Source organism: Lagopus muta, chromosome 3 (assembly GCF_023343835.1).
Source record: "Lagopus muta isolate bLagMut1 chromosome 3, bLagMut1 primary, whole genome shotgun sequence".
Taxonomy (NCBI): domain Eukaryota; kingdom Metazoa; phylum Chordata; class Aves; order Galliformes; family Phasianidae; genus Lagopus; species Lagopus muta.
In genome coordinates, this window is record NC_064435.1 from 50,248,198 (window position 1) to 50,267,823 (window position 19,626).

General features: G+C 44.0%; 1 protein-coding gene across 11 annotated transcripts in view; it reads left to right on the forward strand.

Moving 5' to 3' along the window:
* MTCL1 (microtubule crosslinking factor 1) overlaps nucleotides 1-9,204 on the forward strand; it is a 99,541-nt gene extending 90,337 nt beyond the window's left edge. For 8 of the 11 annotated variants that reach the window (XM_048938567.1, XM_048938568.1, XM_048938559.1 and 5 more), the window contains 2 exons: nucleotides 778-2,338; nucleotides 8,824-9,204. In XM_048938567.1, coding sequence (XP_048794524.1) covers nucleotides 778-2,338; nucleotides 8,824-9,033 — 1,771 coding nt within the window. In that variant the 3' untranslated portion in view covers nucleotides 9,034-9,204. The other 3 variants (XM_048938569.1, XM_048938570.1, XM_048938564.1) reach the window with 2 other exon arrangements.
* Nucleotides 9,205-19,626: the final 10,422 nt, after the last annotated feature.

Here is a 19,626-nt window from a genome sequence, read left to right on the forward strand (position 1 = left end):
ATCTTCCAGATCGTTTTTATCCCCACATGCAAACTAGAGCATCTGAGTAGGAGATTTACTTCAAAAGTGCATTCATCCAAAGAGACCTTATCCAAATTCAGAGACATCATTGAACTGACTCTCATAACTATACTCATTTATGTTTTTTAAGAAGTCCCATTGAGAAAGATTGTTTTGTTGTTTTTTTCCTTATAGCGAAGCAGTAGGGCAACTCAGTCTGTGATTTGTAGGAACTGATGACGTGTGGGAAAGCCAAAAATCCACTGTTATCATGTAGAGACTCCCTTCTCTCAAAATACAGCATGCCTGTTAAATGTAACTGCATCTCAGCTGTGTGTCCCGCATCCTGAGCAATCTCAGGAGTGGGGGTGGACTTGCTGATTTCACAGCAAGTCAGAAATGCTCTGTATTTGCTTTGAAAAGTCTGCCTCATATTGTCATAAAGACTAGTTTTCTGTAGGTAATGTATTTCTGAAATGCACCGTATACTGCTTCATATTTCAGACATTTGCCAAGCAGTAATCCATGAGAAGGCAGTAAATTAAGAAACATTAATAAACTGTTCAGTACTTTTAATAACCCATCAGGAATGCTTTCATTTCACAGCTATTTAAAAAAAAAAAAACAAGAAAAGTGGGTCTAAATGAAAAGAAAACTAAAGTGGTTTTGTATAGAAGCAGATAGTAAAAGTTGAATTTTCTCAGTTTTCTCTTGAAAATAGTAGCTCTGTGAGAATTTTCAAGGCTATGAGTGGTACTCTTGTGTTCCTCTCTGCAGGGCAATGTCCGTTTCTTCCATGTCAGAATTCCAACGCTTAATGGATATTTCTCCATTTCTACCAGAAAAAAACTTGCCTTTATCCAGCAGCAAAGATGACATAACCCCTCCTTTGTCTCCTGATGATCTGAAATACATCGAGGAGTTCAACAAAAACTGGGATTACAGTAGCACCAGGAATCAAGGGGGGGGCACCGAGAAGCCTGCAGAAGGGTGGACAGAAAGGACAGAATCTGGGAAAGCTGGGAATGATCCTACTCCAGATCCCTTCCAGGCCTCATCGTGGTACCTCACCACCAGCGTCACAATGACAACCAACACCATGACAAGCCCTGAGCACTGCCAGAAGCAGCCCACAAGGAGTCATGGTGTAACTGAAAAAATGGGAGTTCGGATCTTCCACAGCCCACCAGTGGTCCGTAGGTTTGATAACTCAGTGATAACTGGCAGTGAAGGGAAAAACCAAGTGGAGCCAGATTTCCTGTTTTCTATGACCAAAGCTATGGGGAACGTTGCTGACACAAAAGGTCCTTCCTCCGACATGTTTGGAAGATGGTCTTGTGACCTGACCAAACACCATAAGGATTTTCTGGAGAATGGTCTTCATCCCATTGAACGTCCTATTTGCACTACTGTGGGCTTTGCCTCACCCTTGCACAGCTTGGAGATGTCCAAAAACATGAGCGATGATATGAAGGAGGTTGCTTTCTCTGTCCGAAATGCGATACGCTCTAACTCTAATTCAGGAGAGCCTCAGTTTAAGGACACTGCATGTCAAACCAATGGCATGAGAACAACAGGGACGCAGACCACCCAGACCATCAGTGTTGGCTTGCAGACAGAAACCCTGCGCAATATCACCAGCAGTCCACACAAGTGTCTGACACCAAAGGGGGGGTCCACGCCTGTCTCTTCACCATCCAGAAGCCTGAGAAGCAGGCAAGTGACCCCTGTCATTGAAAAGGTCCAGGCTAAGTTTGAACGCACATGTTGCTCCCCTAAATATGGCTCTCCAAAGCTGCAAAGAAAAATTCTACCCAAATCAGACCAGCCAAATAACAGGACTTTGCCTGGCACACCTCAGAAAGGATTCAGCGAGTCTGCTTGGGCTCGATCAACTACTACAAGGGAGAGTCCTGTCCATACCACCATCAATGATGGCCTCTCCAGTTTGTTCAACATCATTGACCATAGCCCCATCTTTCATGAGACCTTCCAAAAATGTCCCAGGTCTAGCAGCCGATCCAGGTCAGCAGAACCCAGACCAGAGCTGGGCCCGTTGCAGGAACCTTGTACTAATGCCCGTGGCAGATCACCCAGTCCTCTCCGTTTGGGTACAGAGACACAAAAGGAAGATGGGACTGAGGTGACAAGTATCAGGCAGGACTTATCTGCTCCTCCAGGGTATACACTTACAGAAAATGCTGCCAGGATCTTGAATAAGAAACTTTTGGAGCATGCCTTAAAAGAAGAGAGAAGGCTACCTTCACACAGCCCACCAAATCTTAGCAATGACAACAGCACAGGAGAAATTGTCAAAGTAGATCCAGGGTCCATAGAGGTAATGAATTTGTTTGTTTTTCCTCCTATAGCTAAATGCACTCTCCTTTGATCAAATGCATTATGAAGTGTCTTACAGTCCTGCCAATTGTTTTCAGTGAATATCTTAGTCCTGCATGATACCACCAACAAATCCCAGTCGTGAAACTATTGGATTAGTCTCTGAAGAACTTGTTAAAGAATTGACTGTCTATCCTGACAGCTTATCAGGCTTGAAAATATCAGTAGAGCTTTATCCTTTACAGGATAAAGATGGTTCTCCCCTGAATGACTGGGATAAGGGGTTTCTGTTACGAAACACACCATGCATTACAGATGTTCTAGGGTCTCTATGTCTGAGAAAATTTCTTTTTTATGCTGGATGGAAAGGTAGGCTGTTTTTCCTACAGAACATTGGGTGATAGCAAGTTTGCATGAAAAATAACTACTTCAGTACCCTGAACCAAAATTTCAGGTCCTTCAGCATACCTTTTCTGGATATATCTGAGTAAGTTTGGCTCTGGTCTGTGAATGTGATTAAATGGCATGAATGAATGTGATTAAATAGCATTTGGTATTGACTGTTGCTGCCTCGTCATATTAAAAAAAGAAAAAGAAAAAAGAAAGATAATCAGCTAGTCTAAGCACAAAGCTACTCAGTGCTTAGGAACTTTTTTTTATTGATATTTTGTTGTACTGTCACAAGTGCAACAGCCATCGTCTGTCTCAGCAAGTATGCCCAAGTGCTGGGGTCAGATCCTCATTTCCAGTAATGTGCTAAAGCAATCAACCAAAACAGAGCGTGTAATGATGGACAAAGCTCTTTCAGTTACCAAGTTTAAGTCTGTTTCTGGCAAACCTTGTGTGTGATGGAGTTTTGCCCTGAGAAGCACTGCAGAAGCTGAGTTAGGCCCAGCTCTTGCTGGTAGTACAGCATCAGAATGGCACGTGTCCTGCTGGTCAGTGTGTTCACCAGGACACATGCAGGAGAATTCATCCTCTCAGCTCCATGCCATCCCTTTAGCATCCCAGTGGTTTTTTGGGACAGCTCCTTCTTGACCCTGGTGGTGTCCCAGAATGCTGTCTGGACCTTGCTGGGTCTGCTCCCTATCACTCCTGCCTCAGGTAGCCTCAAGGGAAGGTACAGACCCCATTTCCAGTATCAACATTTGAGATGGAGGATTTGTGGAAACTTGAGTGCTGAGGCTTTTGTTCTGCATTTTGCCTTGTACAAGCAACTTCCTTGTAATGGACATGATCAACAGATCATTTGTAGGTGCCGTTGAGGGAACACAATCTTTTTTGCCTAACAGAGCATCCAAAGCTGAGGATATATTCCCTTTGTCTAAACAGATGTCAATAAGGAATTTTGTACATTTTAAAAAAACCATGTGCACATTTTAAGTAATGGTGAACGAAAGTAAGCTTTGTGCACAAACCTCAGAATGAACTAAAGCCTAATTTATTTCACTCTTTCTCACTATGTATGTATTTTGTTTTTTGTTTGAAATACCGAGAACATACAATTCCTTATTAGAAAGTACATGCTTTACTCTTACAGATTCAACTCAGCTTTGCCTTCCAGGCATCGCTGAAAACTCTTGATTTCCTCCTGCATCTTTTAAATGTCTCAGCAGATCTCAAATATAAATAAATGGATGCCATCCCACACCACCACAAATTGCTGCTGGCAAAATACAACCAGCATCAGTACCTGAGTTTGATGCATGGAGAGATTTACGTCAATGCTGTTTAGTAAAATCTCATTGACCATCAGCCTGGCAAAAATTTGCCCTTGTCTGTGAATTCTCAGTATCTTCTGCCTCATTTTTTGAGTTCCAAGCCTCAGAGCTAAGCTTTGCTCTTCGTTGCAACTCTTACCCAGTTGTTATGACTGCTGTCTGGATGCACAGGTGCATTGAAAACGAAGGTGGTGGGCAGTCACACCAAGATAGGCTTATCTTTTCCTATATGAGTTGATGCTTTACAATATGCCCTTAATGAAGTGTGGGTTCACTGCTGCAAACAGTACCACAATTGCCTTTAGACTTTGCACATACCTTGGGTTACTTCTGTATTATCCTGGCCACATAAATCATACTTTACAAAAAATTGCACATAGCACATGATGATCGAGGAGGAGGCAGGCTGTGCTTGGGGCAGACCCAATGTCAGTGCTGCCCTTGCCACCCTCCTACAGATCCCTGCTTCTCCATCACCTGTTTGCTTCTGGCCAAGACAAGTGACCTCACCACAGGGCACCGTCTTTTTTTCTTCTATTTCATGCAGTCATAGCATGGTATATTGATGACTTTTAAACTTACATGGAGCACCTCTTGGTGATTTTTTCTTAATTTGAGCTTCGGGGTGCTTTAGTTACGCAATTAACTTTTATATTACTGCTGCAATGTGAAGTCTAGTTCATATGTATATTTATACATTCACATACGTATGTATGTATGCGTGTGAGTGTATATGCATACATAACAATAATAAGTGTATTTTCTGACTTGCCTAGAGCTGCTTACAAATAAATTCATATCAAGCCTAGCCTAGAAGTCTCTTACCATGCTAATTCATCAAACCACCATCTTACTTGCATATCATGGGATTTACAAATATTACCATTAAAAAATGCAGAATAATTTTCCCTAACTAACAACATAGAAGCAGCATGAGTGTCCTTCTCCTCTGACTACCGGGGGCATAAATGACAGAGGTGACACACCTGTCCCAGTCAGAGGGACAGAATGGCTCAGACCCATTTCTGAAGACAGCGCTGCGGAAGGACCGTCCCCAAGGATCCACGTAGAGGGCGGAGCAGTGGTCGCGCACTTGCTACTGAACGGCTCAGCATTGGAGGGGGAATGTTGCAGAGAAGGGGAGGTGATGCCAGGATTAAAGAGCTTTTGCTCTGTTTGAGTCTCTCTCCCAGAGTCGCTGTTAAATAGGAACAGGAAAGAAGTCTGAGGCAAAGAGTTGTCATGAAACCTTCAGAGGCTTCTGAGCAACATAAATATAAGTGGGTTTTATGCTTTTTAAAGATTTTCTAAGCAGAAATTCTCTCTCAAAATCAGACAAAAGAAAAAAAGACACAGCTTTATTCCTATTTCATGGTAACATCATTTTTCCCATAGCCTTAATCAAGGTTAGCAAAGGATAATGGATGTCTTTCTCTGCTGAGTAGAAATGTTTGGATTGTTTTCCTTCTAGACTGTGCCAAGATTGTAAAGGATTGGTGTGTTCGCTTCCTTCCTTTCTGAATCTTTTTCTGCTGGTGGCTTATCTTTTACTTTTATTATTAGTTTCCCTCTGGTACAGCGGTAACATGATCTGAATGGGTGGTAACATCTGGAGACTTCTTTGCTGGCACGAAACCCTCTCTTTAAGAAAAAAAAATATATTGATTAAAACAGTTCTTTCCAACCTACTTGCTTTCTTTTTCTTTTCTGTCTGTTCTGTCCAGAACCAAACTGTCTTATTAACTGCCCCGTGGGGACTCTAACCCTGCCTGCCTCACTGCTGTAAGTCCTTTCTACCTTGTTTCCACAGCTTTCTGAAAGTGGTCACTTTGAACAAGTGTGGTATTGAAAGGAAATAAATGACCCCAGCCACAGTGGTGCTCACCTGACATCTCCGTGTAGTCCTTTGTACAGAATGGTCTGGGGGTGCTCAGAATAGAAACCCAAACTGCTACCTCCTGTGGTAGCATGAGCAGGGAATGTGCATGGTCATGGAGAAGTGACACAGGTCAGAATTTGTGTGGTTGGGTTTTTTGTTTTAGTTTTTTTTTTCTTTTCTTCTGAGGACCAGTTTACAGTATCCAAAAATGTTGGGGGGATATTCAGATTTTTAACTTTTTTTTTTTATCACTTTACACTCCTGTGTGGGGCTTCTGGCTGCTGTGTTCCCTTAGGCTGTATCTGTAGCAGCAGGTGGAGAGGGCTGGGGAGGGGGTCAGCCTGTGGCTGACAGTCACATTCCATCGTTAAGCTGCTTCTAGTTTTGGCCAGTGCCAGCTGGCTGGCTGGACCATTCACTCAGCCTCAGAGCCAGAAAATTGCCTATTTTATGTATTTATTCATGTAGGCATAGCCACAGTGGCTGGCAGCCTGACCTAGGAAATAGCTAGAAACTAAAACTGAAACCTTCTTTCCAGGCTAAAAGAGGTGCTGCTTCTCCACCCACTCCTCAAGTAACCATCAAAGTAAATCACCCCTAGGATGTCAGGTTTTTTCAACATGACTAGCTTTTGCAGCTGCACATGTTAAGGGAGGACACTTGGATCTCAAAAACCACTCCTGGCAGTTCCCTTTAGATGGCTTGATTTCCTTAATACACTCTGAGAAAGTTAGCATCTGCCCTTGGGTTCTGCTTGGCATCCAACATGATACCTACAGCATTGGGCTGCCGCTCCCTCCTCTGCAAGATGGCAGTGTAGCATGGTGTTACGCTGGGCAAGTGCCTGGCACCAATGAGATAGGATGAGCCTAAACCTGCCATTCTGAACAAGCTGGCCTACATCTGTGGGTATGCTCCAACCTGGCCAACGCCAGGTTGGCTGGGGCTTTGTGCAGCCTGATCTAGTGGGAGGTGCCCCTGCCCATGCAGGGGGTTGGGACTGGGTGGTCCCTAAGGTCCCTTCCAACCCAAACCATTCCGTACACAAAGACACTTACCAACTGGGTGGCAGCAGTGGAAATAAATATTGTTATACACTGCTGACTCTCATTTACTGCTGTGAAACCAGGATAAAGCAGCCAGAAGCAAGCAGCACTATGAAGATGCCATTTTAAGCTTCTTGTTAGAGGGAGTCAAAAGCAAAGCTCACAAATTACACAGCCTGGATTCATCATGTTGCATGGCTGGTAGGTACAGCTATGCACAAAGATACCAAAAATGAGTGGCAGCTCTCAGACCCCAGGAGTGACGGGATAGGGTGAAGTAAGGACATGGAGTCAGATTTCTCCTTAGCACTGGTTTATGTTTCAGCGAGGGCCACATCTGCGCTTGCAGCACAGGGCTGGGGGGAGAGGATGTGCAGTGATGGTGCATGTGTAGGCCTGAAGCCATGGCCAAGCGCCCACCCGGTGCTCCTGCTGCCCAGCACTGAGGGCTGACAGGCATGGCTCTGCCTGGGAATGGGCTGCAGCTGAGCTGGTCGCGTATTGCTCAAAGACACTGAGCTCTGGCCCTTCACAAGGCTTCCCTGCCCCAACCCTCTGAGGCACTTTCCACAGACTGCACACACCTGCACGGGCTCCATTTCCAGTACTACTGCTCCATGTCTTTGAAATCAGTCTCTCTGTCATGTAACATCCCAACCCAACCGAGACGTTCGATGGCATATCACCGTGTTTGTTCACTGCCCATCACATCATGTTACCTAACCCAATATTCTCCATTATCTTCTCTGTTTGAAACTCTGTGCTGAGTCTGCTGCTTCCAACTGTGTTGTTTTACTCCTCCCTTGGCTTCCCTTTGGCTTACTGTGCCAGAGCTTGTCTTTTGCGTTGTGTCACTCCTGATCTCTCTCTTCATTACCACCAGCTTGTATTCTGTTGTATAGACTGATATTTATTTCACTCTCTTCAATGTATGCAGATCTATAGATTGACTTGTTTAGACTCCTCTGACTTGTTTTGATAAATGCAGAAGTATGCAGAGAAATTCAGAATTTTTACTTTACAAGCCAAGCTTGCTCCTACAGTCAGTCACCTTGATGCAGTGAGAACAGAGAGTCAGGCAAGAAGCCTGGCTGTGCAGTTAGCAGAGCCCATAAATACAAGAAGCAATTATCAACCTAGTGCCAGGATTAAAAATAACAAGTGCATATGATTTCTAGTAGGACAGGTAGTCTGAATGGTGGAAAACTGGTGGAGAAATATAATTTCAGTTTTCCTCCATTTCTGTAAATGTCATCTTTAATGTACAGTAACACTGATTCCTGTAATTCAAGCAAAACCAGCTGGCAGTGAGGAGTGATGTTCCAGAAGTTGAAATCTAGAGGTAAGCCTCATCCTTAATCCAGCTGAGGGTGGTCACAGCTGGCCCTACAGTTGTTATTCTACTACAAAGAGGTCTTTCCTGCATGTGAGTCTGAAATCTGAGGCAGACAGGAATCAGTAGTTGATTTTCACCTTACTTCCAAATGCCAGACCTGGCCTACACTTGGAGCAATGCAATGAGTATAATGCATTATCGTGATATTATCATGCAAATGTATTTTTCTAGCTCAAAAAGAATTAGTAAATGGAAGCTTGTCAGCTACTTCAGTTCATCCCAGACCTCTTTCTTTCATTCTCTCCTTATCTGATCCATAAATCACAGACATGTACACAAATATCGGAGCCCATACACAGAAAGATGTTCACTGCTCGTTTTTGTCCTGGGTCATGACAGATGCTTAGCTTTAGCTTGAATTCTACTTATTTTTTAATTATTTCCACATCCAGGTGGCTTCTAATGCTAGTCACTAACCACTGTTTTGCTCTTTTGGCTGCCAAGGAACTGCCTTGTTCTGCACTAGCCCCATCCCTTGAACCCTGCTTCTCCCGGCCAGAGAGACCAGCGAACCGGCGCCCACCATCCCGATGGGCTTCACATTCCCCTACTGCCTCACAGTCACAGTCAACCGGAGACCTGACTTCCTCAAAGGAAAGTGGAGGCAAGGAGCCGCCAGTGGAGGCTGTGAGCCAGGGAGACCAGTTGGCGTGAGCGGCTGCAGGCACCGCGCCAGGGCTGGCCTCTGCAGGGGGCCTGACGGAAGAGTCCCGTAGTGGAGGTCAAAGAATGTTCTCAAACGCAGCTGCTGAATGTCCGACCCGTGAAACCGAGGTGTTTCTAGAATGAAACAGTTAATGTGCCTGTAATAACTTAATTTTTTTTCATAGCTGAGAAAACTATTTTTGTCTCCATCTTTTCTACATACAGTATATTAACAAAAAAAAAATAAAAATAAAAATAAAAATGATATAAAGTAAGATTTAAAATAAAATGTAAATTAAGTTTTAAGGGAATTTGAATACGTGCTCACGCTCTCTCCAAATAATGACTGCCTTTCGGTTATATTTGCACTGTTATTTTTTCAGTTTCAGTTTGGGTTTTTTGGGTTGTTTTTGTTTTTGTTCTCGTCATGTGAAACTAGAGTCTTAAGTTAATTTTATTCTATTTTAATGTCAGTGTTATCAGTTTTTAAATGTAAGTTTCTTAAAGGTGCTTCAACTGTCTGAAGCAATACCTTTTAAGTAGTGAAGAAAGCCATTAAGCTAGTTCACTAGAATTGCATTAGCTGAAATGGAGGAGAATACAGGTATACACAAGAAAAAGTGTAAAAAAAGAATGCCTCAGAAAGTCGTATGGCGTTAGCTGTAAAATACACCTACGATACTTGACTTGCATGCCTCTGGGTCCTCGCACTTTAGTGCATGTACATACTGCTACTGTACTTCTGCCGTCACATAAACGTGAGTCCATCTGTTCCACTGTAATATTGTCGTGAATTTACCTGTACTGTACTTTTATTGTTGATATTCTTGCATTGACTATACAAAAGGAGTTTTTAAATTATTGTTAGCAGTTCAACTGGCTATGTACAGTGTTTACTGAGAACTTCTTTCATTTTGGGAAAACCACTGAGAACTCTGGGCATACCAACTTGTAACTGGCCTTGTTTAGGAGTCTGTCGGAGACCATGTGAAGTGGAAATAAAACCCTCAGTATTTACAAGTTGGTTGAGTGCTTCATGGTGATTATTTCTGATGGTACTTCCCAAGTTCATTTTACTTAGGAGAAGCAGCTCCCAAACTCTGCCTTTATTCACAGGGGAAGAAAATGTGTCTTTATCCTGTTCCAGTCAGGATGACAGGTAATGGCTTCAAGTTGCACCAGATGAGGTTCAGGCTTGATATCAGGAAAAAATTCTTCTCAGAAAGAGTGGCACAGACTGCTCAGGGAAGTGGTGGGGTTCCTGGAGGTGTTCAAGAACTGTGTGGATATGGCACTGAGGGCTGTTCCAACCTTAATGGTTCTATGACAGGAAATAAGCCATGGCAAAGCCAAATATCCTGTGCTCCAGAGATTCATGCAAGTACTGGATTGGGCCATGGGAAGGTCTCCACATTTCCTCACTGAACTCTGCACAATAGCTTGCTCACTGAGATAGCAGGACTTATCTCCTCAATCCCTTTTGAGGTGATATTGCTTGTTGCTTTCTGTCATTCATGTGAATGAGAAACAGCCACCTTAATGAGGTATCAAAAACCTCTGTCAAATCTTAGTGCAAATTTGTGTCATGTCCACACTGGGCTTGAATAAAACAGGTGGCTAGCACTGGGAACTAAGTGCCCTCCTGAGAGGGGGAACCTTCCTGTCAGTTCTGCCTGGCACCATCTGTTTGGCCACGCACTTTCTCTGGGAGCCTCAGGTCTGCTCTGACTAGTTATCTCAAGGCTGAAGGGGCCCGCTTGATTTCCCTTGCCAAGGCTTTCTGATGCTCGTTTACTTAAAAGCACCATCTGGGATCCCTAGAAGCCTTCCTCATTAGCTCTGCTGAGCGTTAAGTCCCTCTCATCCTGTCCTGCTGCTGGCTTTCTAGGAACTTTAATTCAGCTGTTGAATGAGAGCAAACCCCAACTCTTGGGTCAGCTCCCAAGCTCCACCTGCTCAAGGTCTTATTTCTGCCACAAGTTAGGTCTGTGGCCATTAAGTCAAAATTGAGATGGCCACCTCAGGGTTGTCATTATGAAAACTGCTGCTTACTGGGACCCATAGTGACTGAAAAGTCCTATTGTCTGGTGCCCCCACCAAATGAAGCGGTGTCCAGTGCTGCTCATGGGTAGCAGTGCTTCTATTGTGTGCAAATTATCTTCACAGATATTGCAAACCCTTGCTGTTAACATTGTTCATTGGCCTCCCCAGAAGTCTGAATCCTTAAAATCATACACAGAGTCCACCTCACTTATTTTTCCAGTGCTTGAAAATCTTGTGGCTACAGCACTTTCATGACTTGCTGCCAAAATTTCAGTTTGGGCAGGGAAAGAGGAGCATGCATAAGAGCTGCTCAGAAGGTCAAAGTAGAGTCACAGTGGTTATTAAAGAAGGCTTAAACCACAAATGAAAGATCCTTGTTTATTTCCAAAATCTTAATTACCAGCAGTAGCTTTGAAGGCAGAGGGGGAGGATTCACTGCTCCCTTTAAAGCTGTTTTTCCTACATGAAGCAAGTTGAAAGTTGCAAATGAACAAGCAATGCTAGACACCAGTGAGCAGAAATGCTGCTCTGCTTCTTGTGACAGCTGTAAATTTTTTTAATGATTCAGGTGGCTGATGAGTAGCTTTAAGACCAGGAAATGACATTTGCCTTTCAAATCAAGGATGTGCCAGCCTAGAGAATTAGCTACTTGCCAGTCTGAAATAGGAAGGGATATGGGGATAAGCAGCTACCTGCGGTTTGTCAGGTAAACTGCTTATGGGACAGCAGCGGTTGCATAGCAGAGCAGGAAGGAGGAGGTTAAGCACACATAGAAATTCTGTGTGTGACCTTAAAAAGAATCACATTAATTAAACATAGGTTCCTTTCTAGTCTAATTAGCAACTTCAGTGACATAAAAAATGTCTCATGTTTCAACTGGCTCTTTGGAAACACCAGGGCTTTTATCTTCCCATACTGCTGCTGCTGAGGTGGGGGGATTTTTTTCCTCCCCCATTACTCCATCACATTCTGTAATTACTAACATAAATCATAACATAAATAATGGGTCTATAGTACTTCTGAGGTTATTTTAAACGATTCTAAGACAAAATAGAAAGCCTTTTCAGAAGGTCTGTGCTCACTCCATGTCTGTATGGTAGCTGAATTATTGCCTCATGAATAATCAGGGCAGTAGAAGCCTTGAAAATTGCCACACAAATTAGTTTAAGGGGATGCAGATGCCTCTGCTATAGATTCTCCTGACAAGGCTGACAGAGATAGAAATCATAGAATTATAGAATGTTTTGTATTGGAAAGGGCCTCAAAGCCCACCCAGTCCCACCCCGTGCCATGGGCACGGCTGCCCCCCAGCAGCTCAGCTGCCCAGGGCCCCATCCAACCTGGCCTTGAGTGCCTCCAGGGATGGGGCACCACGGCTTACATGGGCAGCTGTGCCAGCGCCTCACTATCCTCTGAGTAAAGAATTTCTTCTTAGTGCCTAATGTAAATTTCTTCTCTTTTGTTTTAAAACCATTCCTCCTTGTCTTATCATACTCAAACTGTGTAAAATGTTGAACCCCCTTCTGTTTGTTAGCTCCCTTCAAGTACTGGAAGGCCACAGTGATGTCTCCCCAAAGCCTTCTCTTCTCCAAGCTGACATGCCCAGCTCCCTCAGCCTGGTAGGAGCAGGTATGCACTACCCATCCCAGCAGCACTTCTGTCTTCGCAGAGGAACCCCCATGTATACAAGGTGTGTATCTTCCCCCCTTACTCTCCCGAATATCTGGAGCCCCCAAGCTGCCTTGTGCTCCCTTTGGAGGTACCACATCTCCTGTTTGATCCCTGTTCACCTGCTTTGACTTCCTTTGAAGTAAATCACTGCAACCTCACAGAGTACTATTAAGCAGCTGAGTACATATAATTTTCATATGAAATGACAGCTAATGTCTTTTCAGTCTCCACATACCCCAGCCTGCTTTCTGGAGAGGCTTAATGGCTTTGAGCAAAGTCTGCTTCTCTTCCCTGTTTATCATCTTCTAATCCATCTTGCAGGAAGATGAGACACACTGCCCTCAGGTCTGGGTGAGGGAGATTACTGTCCTGCTATTGGTGTCTTTGAATTAAAAAAATCAACATCTGTTGCTCAGAATGACCTTTTTTTTTCCTTAGCAGAGCAGAGATAGGACCTTGCCTTTCATTACTCATTTTTTTCTGGTGCACAAACACCTTCTGGAGGCGCCAACCAATATCAGCATCACCTGAAAAATTGGCAACAGAAATCCTGAGAACATTCAGTGATCAGGGCAAGATTTTTTGGGTGAGGGATGGCACAAATCCAGCAGGACCTCTCCACTTGAAGCTGGCACAAAGGAAGGCACTGCTCCCTGAGGCAGAGTAAGGGCTAGGGTTGCACAGACTCAAGAAGCCCCTCAGACATCCCTGGTCTGGCAACCACCAGATGTGGGCTGGAGCTGCAGGCGGTCACGGAGTGGGTGGCACAAACGCCCTTGGTTCTCAACTGGGCACAGGCCCGCCGTATCCCAAGGCTGGTCTGCAGGTGGTGGACAGATCTGAGAAGGGAAAAAAAACTGCAAATAGATGGATATGTTAACAGGAAGAAAAAAAAGTTGTTTGGATATTGAGTTTTACACGTCTCTTGCTGGCAGTAAGTCTGACCGAGCAATGTAAGCAGATACTACACTAGGGGAAGTGCGCAGCTAGGCTGTGCAGTGTGAATTTTAATAAATGCCAGGACCAGTACATTTTGTTTTGTCTTGCTAAATCCTAATTTTTTTTTAATGTACTATAATGGGATTTTTTAATCCCTACAGTAAAACTTTAGATGAGGTTTACACAGAAATTTTCATGGACGCGAGTACATTCCTCACTCTGCAGCTGCTTCTCTCCCTGCTGTAATCCCTCTGGGTCAGGCTGCAGCACACAGAGCTGCTTGCAAGTGGACAAGCTCATCCCAAAGGCACTGCTCAACTGGCTTGGCCTTCTTGTGGTTTTGGTTGGAACCAAACTGGACCCAAGATATCATGCTCTGCAAGTAGATACTGTTTTTGGATGCTGAAAAAGTTGGAACTGGTGATACATAGGAGAGGAGCCACCATTTTATCTCCCAAGAAATGCAATGCTAAGTGCTTAGGCAATTAAGAATATAAGTCTCACTGATTTCTTTCTCATGTAAGTGGCTTAGGTAACTTAGATGCATGGGGAATTTTTATCACAAGTGTCCTTCCAGTACCTGACCCGCAGGGAGTTTATAAGCAGGAGGGAACCAACATGTTTACATGGTCTGAGAGTGGTGGGACAAGGGGGAATGACTAAGCTAAAAGAGGGGAGATCTAGGTTAGATGTTAGGAGGAAATTCTCTACTCAGGGGGATGTGAGGTGCTGGCACAGCTGCCCATGTAAGCTGTGGTGCCCCATCCCTGGAGGCACTCAAGGCCAGGTTGGATGGGGCCCTGGGCAGCTGAGCTGCTGGGGGGCAACCGTGCCCATGGCACAGGGTGGGACTGGGTGGGCTTTGAGGTTCCTTCCAACCTAAAGCAGTCTGTGATTCTATTATTCTACTGTTTTATTATTCTGACTATGGTTCCAGACTGTTAGTGTTTAAAACATGGACTTGATTCCTGATATTGTCTTAGAGAAGACATGCATTGTATTGTTCTTTGCTAGATTTTCCACAGACTGCAATGGTAGGACAGGAAAAAATCCACTTTGCATATATGAATGAGAGGAAGAACAATGAAGGCCATGATTTTGTCACAACTATTTCCATGACAAAACCAAAGACTTCTGAGAGGGTCTTTTCTTAGTACAATGTCATTGTGTTTTGTCATGGAAATCACATCTTAGGCAAAACCAAAGCCCTGCCTTCACAAATGTCTGTGTTTCCCTCAGTCTGTGATGCTTCTGACAACATCAGAACTTCACAACTCGCACATAAAATGCAATACATCAGGTTCTACAGGTTTCTTAAATGTTTTACAAATAGGAATTGATGTGCAGTTATATTGGCAAAAAAAAAAAAAAACTTATTAAAGGCATTTTCTATAAAGTAATAGAGCAATGCAGTAGCTAAGAGAAAAGGAGCAATAAGAATTGAAGAACAGCAGAACTAACATGTGGGAACCAGCACCCAGGCTGTGTTTAGGGAGTAACAGGCATGATGGTGGTTTCCCTGAGATCAAGCCTGCGACTATGGCTCAGTGGAAGCAAACCGTGAGCTGTGCTGCAGTACGTGAGACTCATGAGGCATGGGCCTCGACTGCAATAGTACTGACAGCATCTGTCAGAATCAGCCCCTTTGGCTGGCAGGAAACCCAACACTGACAGAGCCATTCCCTACTGGACTTGGTAAACAGCCTTGAGTTTGCACAGCCAGAGCTTGTACTGCCAAGGGTGACATCCTGGAATGGCGATGGTCCTGGAGATGATTTCCCCTAGGGGGTGGGAGTGGGACGCCATTCCTGAATTACACAGCCTTTTCACATCAACAAGCAGAATCGTTTTCAGAAGCTGCAGCACGATGGTATAACTTGTTCATGTGCAACCTGATCTGCTGTAGGCATTCTGTTCATTGCAGGGGAGTTGGACCAGATGGCCTTTAAGGGTACCTTCCAACCAATTCTATGATAATGGTCCTACATCGGTATTACCATCTCCCTTTTACTCAGCAAATAGTGTATCTTCCCAGCACAGAGCTAAATTATTTAGCAGCAATGTTTCCCTGCTTAGCAGAATCTGCCTGAGCTCTCTGTCGGAAGAGCTCAGGGTTTAAGTGATTAGCAGCCCTGTGAGTCAATTTAATCCTTCCTGAAGAACTGGAAAACCTCCACCTGCTGTGGACCCCCTCCTATAAGGCCCTGATCAGCCACGGCTGGCTCTCAGTGGCCGGACTGGTTTGTGTAGATGGCCCAAACCATCTGGTTCTTCCCAGCTGGGCAAGTTACCCAGAAACCACCCCAAAGCCGTGCAGAGGATCCCTCCATGCTGGTTCTTCAGGTTAGGCGGAGGCGGCTCCCCAATGAAGCGGGATGGGTAAGGAATGAGCCCGCTGTCACCTGAGGCCACTTCTGACCTGAATGCAATTTAAAAAAATTAAACCTGCCCCAAAATTAAATTATCAGTTGAGCTACTTAACAAGTTAACTAAATTGACTGTGACCTACATACCAGAAAGCATTAGATATTTGGAAATACTTCTTTCTGTGGGAGTCAGGTCACACAGTAAAATCTAGATTAAAAATTCACATGCATTTCTCTGAAGCCTGTGTCAGGCTTAAAGCAAAGAACGGCCAATCTGAAAAAGCAATGAGACATTTTTAACCTTGACATCTATCAGGTCGGCCCTGCAATGATTTGAGTCTCTTGTCAGGGCAGCAGACAGCACTGACAGATGAACTGATTAGCCTTGGTACATATTGCAGTGCAGACAGTAATTACAGCCTAGAAATGATAGTTTAAACAGAAAATAATGCATTACATGCAGAAAATTCGTTGCCAGCCGCCTGGAGGCAGGACCTCCACAGCTACTGCTCAGAAATAAAACACATCAGGCAACACACTGGGACTTCAATCTTTCTTAAAGTACATAAGTTAAAGAGCAGCCATTTATAAACAGCCGATTCAGCCACAGAAGAGAACACAATTAAATGTATATTTCGAAAGCAAGGTTCTAAAAGAGACAGATAAATATATATATGTCTGCCTACCTATCCATCTATTTATCTACCCATCTATCTTTGTATCTATCTATCTACCTGTCTGTCTGTCTTTAAAACAGAAAGTCCATTTTATCTTTTTACACCTCCTTACAGGAATGTTCTGTATATGCATACATACAGGAGTAAAAGCGGAGTCTTTGCATGGTCTATGGCATATCCTTCTCCAAAACAGGGCAGAGGAGGTATGCTTCAGACCAGTGCTGAAGAAGACCAGCTGGACTTCTCCGTAGCTCCTAGCCTCGCTTCCTATCCCATGTCAGTATTGTTCAACTTTTAATTGCAGATTAGCACAAAGCTGTTCTTCAAAAATTAAAGAGCTGAGTCATTACACAGCGCTTGTTCCCTTTTAAACAGCATTTGTGCATAAAAGCTCAGCTCAGATTAAGAAGATAAATACAATGCAGAGCTTTACAGATAAGTTAAATGAACAGTGAAAATTGCCCTTTAATCTACTTAGTAGGTCTTTGTGATTAAAGTCTAGTATTTCTTTCTGTGCTGCTGAAGGAGTGGTCAAGGTGGTGACTGAAGAAATATCTAGGAAATAGCACAGAAGTCATGGCTTTTTTATTTTGTTGCCGCTTCTGTTTTGAAATCATTTGCACTGATAAATTCCCATTCCTTTTCCGTATCTGGTCAGATGAAGCATACAGACACTATCAAAAAATACGTGCATTGGCTTTCAACCTTCATCACAGCCTTACCCTTTTCCAGCCAGCATCTGAGCGTGCTACCACATATGTAAAGCTGCTTTTGATGCAGGCTTTATGCAAGTCTTAGCTTTAGGGAGCAGCAGGCCACGAGCTGGCACGTACATCAAACAGCATGCAAATCCTTCCCACTGAAGAATCGGTTTATAGTGTGCCACTAGATTGTAAAAACACAAAACATCTGCTAAATGCTGAAGAGCTATGGCAGCTAAAAACAGCCCTTATGCCAGTAAGAGACGATACGTTCTGTAAAACCTCTGAGACACCTATATCCTCAGCAGTAATATTCAGAAGACATAGGGAACAGTAATTAGTCCTCCAGATGCTTTACACCAAATTAGAATTCAGAGAAAACATGCAGGTATCTCAATTTAAATACAGTGAAATGGGGTTTAGTTCATCAATTGGATTTGCTGGGAAACAGCTTGAGCAGGAGGATAAAAATTGTATCGGGCAAAAGATAGTGGTGTCCTCTGAGATTTTGGAAAGCCCAGAGGCAATCTGGTTGAAGCAAACGCTCTGGGGGAGGATGTATCTCTTGAACTAGTTAGCCCCATATTTTCCAGGTGAGAAATGGAAATGAAGACCTCTGTCCCAAGTGAAATGAAGAAGGCTTTGTTTGCTCATCTCCCCTGAAGATGTGGTTATACAAAAACAGACACCTCCGAAAGTATTTCTCTCTTCCATTTAGTCCTGCCACACTAACCACACGAGTATTTGAACACCACCCTCCCATGGGCTAATGTGCAACATGACTAACATCTGTCCCATAACTCATGTGCTCATCCTCTCCCTCGGGGAAGACCTGTGTGAAGTGGAGACTGTTTATTATGAATATACACAAAAAATAATTATACAAGTACAGACATGTCAATATAAGTTTTTTGGAGAGGGAAAGATGAAAGGCAAGGTGTCTCCACCTCAGATGAGGGCATGCTGAGGTCTGAACTGGCCCTTGTTTCCTGTGGGAATGAGGCAGTGGGGCCAGGAGTGCCCCAGAATGGTCCAGTTCTGCACAGGCACCTCTGTGAGTTCACTTCATTTAACAAGATTTTTTTACTGGGATCTCGTATTTACATGAATGCAGGAACCTCTGTTCAATGCTGTGCTACCAACAGAAAAAGGAGTTGTTTCCTTGGCATAGGAAGATGCTGCCACTGTAATTATATTTGAGCAAGCACAGGCAGGAAAAGGGTATTTCTTTGTCTCTCCATTTCTATCCATTTCTATCTGTCCATTTCAAGAAATGAACAACTTAACAGTTGTTCTCATAATGCGGTCCGGATGCTCTGTAATTGGCTGCATCTTGGCCATTTTCAGAGGTATGTGCTCTCTGTCAAGATGTCTTTACAATTTTTAAATTTGAGTGGGAACTGAGAAGTGGGAAAGCTGCTGACCCACAGGGCCAGAGTGGCCCAGCAGATTGGAGCAGGAGGAGTCGGGAACACCCCAGGTGAAAAAAAGAATGGCTGACATATGAAACTACAGTCTCATGTCCCATCTCCAGAACAGGCCAGAACAACCAGAAGGACTGCATCTGAATTTAAGTCTTTTTTTTTCTCAGTAACTGTTGGAATTTTGAAACTGTTTTCCCTGTTTGGATGCTGCATGAGCCCAGACAATGCTTACACTGTCATTTGCTTCTTGGGTGGTGATGGCTGCTGTTTGGCCAGCTGGGAAATGGAGGGGTTTAGAAGTTAAATGCTGTATTTAATGAGGTGTGGCAAGGCTTGGAAAACAGCACCTTCCTGCTCCTTCCTGTGCTGAGCTGATCTCGCTAGGCTGCCTTTGCTCTTACAATGGACCAACGGCAAGGTTTAATAACAAATTCCAGAGTCTGTGTGTTTTCCCATGAAGCACAAAGGGGCCATCAGGCTAGAGAAGACCAACCAGTCTGCATGAGGAAAGCATTCCCCTGGAACTAAGCAGATCTCTTGATGTTGCAGAGCACTTTAGCTGTGAAGTGCCTTAAGAAAAGTTACTGAAACTTGTCTTTCACAACCTAAAATTGAGAGCAAGGCACTGTGGCCTTGGTGTCACCTCCAGCCTCTGTAAGGGGACTCTGCTCCTGGTCAAGGAGAAGACACTGGGGCAGAGGTCCCAAAAAAAGCAGTTCAACTCCCAAGGAGACAAGTCATAACCAACACTACTGCCCCAGCTGCAGCTCCCTGGTGCCCA